Source organism: Haplochromis burtoni, unplaced genomic scaffold, assembly GCF_018398535.1.
Source record: "Haplochromis burtoni strain Fernald_Lab_line unplaced genomic scaffold, NCSU_Asbu1 Contig_1174, whole genome shotgun sequence".
Lineage (NCBI taxonomy): Eukaryota > Metazoa > Chordata > Actinopteri > Cichliformes > Cichlidae > Haplochromis > Haplochromis burtoni.
The window spans coordinates 26536-34212 of NW_024583535.1; the positions used below are offsets into that span (position 1 = coordinate 26536).

The following is a 7677-nucleotide window of genomic DNA, read 5'->3' on the forward strand; positions in this document are numbered from 1 at the left end:
CTTATACAACAGAACATAAATAGCACAACATGTTAAAACTGAGAAATTATACAACTTCATCCACTAAATGGGCTCATTTCAAATTTGATTTCTGCTACATTTCAAAAAAAAGTTGGAACAGGTGAAAGTTCAAAAGGATTCAGCTGGAAGATTTTCTAGCAAGTAATTAAATTACCTGATATCAAGTCTGTAACATGATTGGCTGAAACAAAAAAGATGGCTTACAGAGGAAGACAAGTGAGAAGATTGTTTTTGACGTGTTGTCCTCAAAGACAGATTGCAACAGCTTTGCAACTCTTCGCATCTACACTGTACACCTGCATCAAAGTTTCTAGCACATTACTAAATCTGCCCAGGAATACTCCCACTTCCACGACGGCCACTGTCGCAGTTCAACCTGTTTACCACAGACGGGCCATCAGATAGTTTGGGTTTAAACGCATTTCTAATGCTGATGATGCTGCAGACTGCTGCAGCCTCCCACAGTGCTGATGTGTATGCTCACAGAACTGCTTCTGTATTTCCACTAAGAAGATGTTCGTTTCTTGCTACAGGCAGTTAAGGGCTCGATATTTTATATTTGTGAAGTTTCTAAAAGTCAAGTACAATACAGAAACAAACAGAGCTAATGCAAACCCTAAATTCATTTCAATATAGCTCATTATCTTTACTTACAGAGCTTTGGCACTTTTTAAACAAGTCTTCACTTTTTCTATGGATAACTTTTTAAAAAGGAGGATTTAAATTCATGTTTCATTCCTTTTTAAAATCTTTTGCTGCCCTTTGCAGGACAAGTTTAGGAAGCCAGGAAGTGCCAGGAAGCGTGATCATGTTCTGCCAGGCTTTTGCTCTTCGGTCAATTAAGTGAACTTCAAGAAGAAAAAGGAGTGTTTTACACCGAGTACAATAAAAGGGTGACTCAGCTGTGGTCAGGCAACAAATCTCTGGTTTCTGGTTTCTGGTGTTTGGTATCACACGACTGTTTCAGCATCCACACTAGCACAGTTCTTTAGATTACAAGGCAAGTTTATTTATTTTGTTTTAGAGGTTCTGGAAACACCTGACATTAAAGAAAAGTTGATGATCTGTAACAGGTCTGACTCCAAAGTCTTTGAAACAGCAGGAGGAGGAGTTCAGTTGACCTATGATGTCCTCCAGGTCTTTGCTGTTACAGTTTTTTACAGACGCTAGGACACATTTCCCAATACTTAGGTCACTTTTTGCAAAACTCTTCACACAATCCTCCTAACTGACCGTCAGCTTGGCAAAGCAGTTCATTTCACATTCAAAATGCACTACAACTACCAAAACACTTCATTCAGGTCTCAAATAAACTCATTCTTCCAGAACACTAGCAAAGGTTGACAGCCGACAAACACACTTTGTCACCCACAAAACAATGACCTAAACAACACTAACAACATGTAGCATTACAGCGTTTCCTTGTGTAGAACAAGGACACATCTCTGTTTATAATTTCAATATATGTTACTGGAATGAATCAGACATCATGCAGAATTCGTTAATATTTGTTTCTGTATTTTTATTTCTTTGCACTAAGTAATCCCAAAATACAAGAATCTGTATACACACCATCCACTGATACACATACAATAGTAATGCTAATCTACTCGGTCTCCTCCATTTGGCCACAGGTTCTCATCCACATCACATCTCATGTCATCGAGGGCAACACACCTAGGAAAGAATCTTCTGGCTGCCAGAATTGAAGGAGTTGAAAAATGGAAGGAGCAACACCTGTGCAGATGTTCATCTACAATGAGAATCAGCTGTGGCTGGTTAAACTGCATTTTTAGATTTAAAATATGTTTCAATAAAATATTGCTGTTGCATTTTGCTCTTTTTAAGTTTTGCATTGTGTTATTGTTTTGGCCATAAGTTTAACAGTTTTGAAAACAGTATGTAAGCACATGCAAAATGTCCTGTACATACAAAGGTTTTTGGCAGTTGTTGTGTCTGAGTGAGAAGATAATTCATGAAATTTGAGAGATGTAGTCATTGGATGCATTTTGTGCCAAAACAATGATAACTGGTCCTCAGTTTAGCCCACATAGACTTCTGTTGTGCTCACTGTGTGAGGAGTTTTGCAAACGTGACCTAAGTATTGAGAAATGTGTCCTAGCGTCTGTAAAAAACTGTAATAGGGTGAAACTGTTTTAAGGTGTTTAAACCGTTTTTCGGTGGACACAGTACATATTCTGGATCTGCTGTTGATGTACCAAATGCTTGTCTAATCTTTTGGATTTTGTCTGTGAAGAATTTGGCAAAGTCATTGCAGGCCATGGTTGAAGTTCAGCTGCCACTGACACAGGAGGGTTTGTTAGCCTGTCAACTGTAGAAAATAAGACCCGAGCATTATGGCTGTTTTTAGTGATGATGTCAGAGAAGTAGGACCTCCTTGCACTCCTCAGCTGTAAATTATAATTGTGAAGTTTCTCTTTATAGATGTCATAATGAACCTGGAGGTTTGTTTTTCTCCATCTGCGCTCAGCTTTCCGTCTGTCTGCTCTGCTCTGGCTTTCCTACACTCTCTTTTTTCATTTTTTCCTACACTCTCTTTTTTCATTTTTCACCAGTGTGGAGTTTCTCCATGGAGACGTCTTCCTTCCAGAGATAACCTTCACCTTAATGGGAGCGATAGTGTCCATTACATTTAACATGTTAGCATTGAAGCTATTGACGAGCTCATTGACTGAACCTCTGGACAGGTCAGGTGTTAATGGGAAGACCTGGTTAAAGAGCTGTCTTCAGTTATGCACCGTCTTGTGATCATGTTTTGCCCCAAAGACATTAAGAAGAACGAGAGTAAGCCTCATCCCCACTGGACTTTATGTATGTCTAAAAAGGAAAATATTGGTGTTTTTTGCTGTATATATCCATTTTTACATAGTATAGTCGTTTGGCTTTTTTATACACAATTTTTCTTTTTTGTGGAATATATCTCTGATTCAGTTTTTCTTCTTGTCCCTTGCGCTGATCTAACATGTGAATTTCCTGATTGTGGGATTAAATAAAGCCTATTTCTATTTCTAAACACACAAACACACACACGGCACACAGTCATCATCAACCGTGTTTTAGAGCAGCGGCCCCAAACCCCGCGTCCGTAATGCGTCTGCTGCCGGGCTGCGAGACTTGAGGCTCGGGTGTGAAATGAATGGTTTTCAGGGTTGAGAGGGTCTTTTACTCTCAACGTTGTTGGCGCATTTCAGGAGGACGCTGCCAATAAAGTTACACAATTACACAGCGAATTCACGTTTATCATTATATTTACAAAACACCGCAGTTTTTGTCTCGGTCGTATCATTTTATTTTGTTGTATTTATCGAAACCTCAAAGGCCGGTCCGTGAAATAAACCGGTCGGTGGCGCAAAAACGTTTGGGGACCACATCTGTGTCAGAACGGTTACAATCTCATACTAACTGTATTAACTTAGCATGCTAATCAAAATTTCCACTCGAGAATTAAGTTACTGTTTGTCCACCGAGATGGCTGTAACTTCCAGGTGCACTTAAGAAACAAGCTTTATTGGTCACACAATCATACAGAGGACACCATGCAGTGAAAGGTGGTGGTGTCCAGCTTCATTATAAGCATTTTCAGTGCTTATAATGAAAATACATAAACATTACCATCGAGGGAATGTTTTTACTATGAAGCATACAGAGATTCACGTCGTTCACGCGCACCCACCTCCTGTCGCATGCACTGTGCAGCGATGTGGAACCTTGACAGTGCAGTTGCGTTATTTATCCACCAGGTGGCTCCAACTACTCGTGTTACAAAGCACATGAAGTTTGAGGAAAAATTATAATAAAAGTCTTTGCTCGTGTGTTTGTCGCATTTCTTTTGCTTTAATTGGAGGAAACAACGATCACATGTGGTCCCTTCTATAAAACGTCTTAAATGCAGAGTTTCACTCAGTAACAGAAGTTGCAGTGATGCTCTTTTGGTTTGAGCTCCGCTTAATCAGCGATTTGTTGTAATATCAGCTCACTGACACCAGGTGGGATCCATTGAATCCTGCACGCTGATAAGAGGCGCGACCTCTTCATTATGTTTTGTCATATGTGCCAGCCATTTCATTCAGAGCTCACTCGGTGTGCAGACACTCAGCTGCGATCAGCCAGGGAATGTCCATGTGGGTGGCAGCCCTCGCATGTAAGTACTTTATTGATTTTTCTACGGTATTAATGAGAGGATCATCTTTCTTATTGTGTCGTTTAGTTTGATTAAAGATGAAGCGATTCCACAGGGACCCCTGTTACTCTTTGCACATTGCTCCAGTCTGATCCTCCTGCTCGCTTTATGCTGATATAAGTGAGAGGAGAAGGGCAGAGCGATGCGCACAACACGGAGATAAGATAAGAAGTATATAAGAATATTTATCCCGAGGGAAGTTCTTTTGTCATACACATGCTCAATGCAGCAAGAGAGATAGATGAATAAGATATGCAACATGTACAATAGAATAGAATAGGTTCTATTCAAAAGTTCCAACAGGACTCGAACTACCAGGTCCTGGCTGTTAACCCGGGCACTGATGTGGGAAACCTCCTGTTACACTGATGTTACAGAAAGGTGAGGATGTTAGATGAACGATGTGATAGAGTGGTGAAGAGGGAGCATCATGTCAAAGGATCAAGTGCGACGTGCGACATTCATGTTAAGAGTATTTCATCCGCGCACGAGCCACAAGTGGGACTTTCCTCGCTGTCAAGCAAAAACCACAAAAGCTCTTCTGTGAATTTTGTCTCTAACTCTCAGAGATTTAGAGACAAAGAGTTAGAGCTTCTGGCTGTTCTGGCCAACACATCCTTTTTTTCTTTTCTTTTGTCTGTCTGGAAAAACCAGAATTATTGTCTTAAACCCAAGAAGATGCCCAGCAGATTTATTTTCCCATGTGGACTATTGCTGCATTTGCTATACTGGTCCACTTTATTGTCATATTTTATTCAACCTTTATTTTTTTATTTATTTATTCAGGGCCGAGAAACAGGAAAGAGAAAGAGAGGTTGGGAGGAGAGTTAATAGAAGGCGAGGGGCAGAAAAATAGAGCAGAAGAGGACTTAGAGAGAAAAGACAGAAAGTCTGCTTGATCACCTGCAGAGAAAACAAGCAAAACGAAGACAACACAGCAGGGAAACCTCAGCAATAACCAACCTCAGCATTTTCCCACCACTGACTGCTGCAACAGTCAGTGGTGGGAAAATTCCACAAACACAAACACGCTCTACTTTCAACTGTCTTTAAAACCAAGGCTGCAGGCGGTCACACCCAACGCTGAAGTCTGTTTGCACCATGCGAGTAATTAGTTTCCTCTTTATTTATGACCCCCCATCATCTCCTCCTTGCTCTTTCCTTTCAGTTCTCACTTTTCTGGGAGAGGCAATGAATCAGGAAATCCAGAATCTGACGGTGAGGCCTGGAGGCTCGGTCACTCTACAGACGGGACTCAGCGGGCTGAATGGTGAGCATATCCTCTGGATGTATGACTCCAACAAAATGCTTCTCTTCTGTGATGAGAGAGACATCAGTGGGCCTCCAGAGGAATATGCTGGACGTCTCCAGCTTAACCAGTCGTCTGGCTGCCTTACTATTTCCAACATCAGGAAGAGCTCCGTTTACAGAGGGGAGATGTTAAAAGAAAACAAAAAGCTCATGTTTGATTATAACGTGACTGTTGTGGGTGAGTGTTAGAATCCGCTGTGTTACGCCACATACGGCTCTTTGTGCGCTCCTCGATGTGCCAGCTGCTAACTTTGCCTCCTGCTCTGTTGTTTCAGAGGCTGGAGCTCCCTTTAACTCTGCTGCTGGCCCCGGGAGCCTCTGGGGGCTCGTCGTAGCTGCCGCTGTCTGCTGTGTGCTGGTCGGCAGCTGAAGGTCAGTAGGAGGAAGTCACCTGCTGGAGCTGTGACACATATAATGAAGCTCAGAGGGATATTTAGTCTGGTTTAAGCAGCTGAAAACGGAAGAAACGACTTCATCAGAAATGAATGAAAGGAAGCTGCACGTCTATAAGACGGTTACATATGAAGTGTTTCTCATTAGGGAGCTTTGAGCAAACTTTGAAGACTCACAGTTAAAAATGATCCAGATAACCAGAATAATCTGACACCGGGCTGCTGTGCAGACACAGTTCTTCACATTCGAATCAAAGCCGAGTCGGCACTTTTTAACGGCTTCTTTTTAAACCCAGTGCAGTGGTGTAAAAAGGCAAAAGGAGCAAACCTACAGTTACAGCTGACTGAGCGTGGCACAGATCTCTCTGTGAAATCAATTTTCTTTTTGTTCCCACAGTGACCTCTGATGTCTGCAAACCTCTGGGCCAAAGATCACCTCAGCCTCCCTCACATCTCACCAAAGTCCTGCTGAGGCCAGATGAAGGAGCCAATAAGGAGAAATGTGTTTGTACTCCGCAGTTCAAATCATTCCCACGTTTGACTGACGGTGCTGATATGCTACTGACCATGACACTAGCAAATGAACTTATGTGATATTATTGGACTGATTGAAAGAACATTTCTCACTGAATGCTGTGAGTTTGTGCAGAGTTTGTGAAATGTGCCCTGATCTGAGCTTTAAACTCATCAACTTTCATATGGAGTGTGCACACCTGTCTGAAGGTACACAGGTGGAGAAATGTTGTCTTCTTCAATCCAGCAATAAATTTTATGCAATCTAAACCTGTCTGTGATTATTATTTGTTGGTCTGCGGCTGTGAAACAGTTCACCTACTGAACCCCAAACAGGACAGAAATCCAGTTCTCCCAGCAGACCCATTAACAGAAGATCAGTAGTGTTTAAGGATGTTTAAGGGTGAGAGCAGGAGAGGAGGGCGGGGCTAAAAGAGACCCTGTTGGTGGAAGACGTGAGTCAGACCAGCATCAGAGAGTATCAGAGGAACAAAGGGGCCCATTCCCCCTCACAGTTTCCTGTGTGTGTGTGTGTTTGTGTGTGTTTGTGTAAATGCATCTCAGACTCTTTGTTATCACAATTTTTCGACTTCACTTCAGATCCACAGGTCTAACAGGACAATGATCCCAAATACACAACGATCTCCACACGATATTGAAAGTTTGTGGGCTGCACATAAAAGCCACATCTGTGCGACACCACCAGACTCCACCCAGACCGTGACACTGGCAGTTTCAGGGGAAGGATGAGGAATGTGGGTCCTTGGTCAGGAAAAGCTCTCCGTGTTTTTATGGTCGCAGCTCGTTTTTGATGCTAAATGGATCTCGTTCTTCTTTAAGGTGTTCCAGCCAATCACACACTGACAGCACTGCACCTGGTGATATCAGGGTTCACACTGTAATGCTGCTGGGCGCGAATGAGCACATTTCTCATCATATTTAGGCGTCACATTCAAACAGCGTTTCAGCGAGTCGTCACATATTGCAAATAACCACCAAATACAGAAAAACAGGAAGCACATCACAGGCTCGCCCTCAGCCCCAGGTGTGTGTTGTGTGATCCAGGCTGAAATTTGGCTGCAGATTCCCTCATAAAGACACTTTGTAGGAAATATTAAAGGTGGAAACATAACACAAGCATGCAGCTGAACTGGGTCAGGTGATATATGGACCCACAAAGCATTTTGACCCATTACTGATCTCACTGAAGCCTCATGTTTACCATTGTAATCTAAAAAC

General features: G+C 42.2%; 1 protein-coding gene across 1 annotated transcript; it reads left to right on the plus strand.

Moving 5' to 3' along the window:
- The first annotated feature begins 4100 nt into the window (after positions 1-4100).
- LOC121813134 lies at positions 4101-6708 on the plus strand. The gene is made up of 4 exons (XM_042216660.1): positions 4101-4183; positions 5391-5711; positions 5809-5905; positions 6323-6708. Exons 1-3 carry the CDS (start codon positions 4156-4158, stop codon positions 5901-5903), a joined length of 444 nt encoding a protein of 147 aa, XP_042072594.1. The 5' UTR covers positions 4101-4155; the 3' UTR covers positions 5904-5905; positions 6323-6708.
- Positions 6709-7677: the final 969 nt, after the last annotated feature.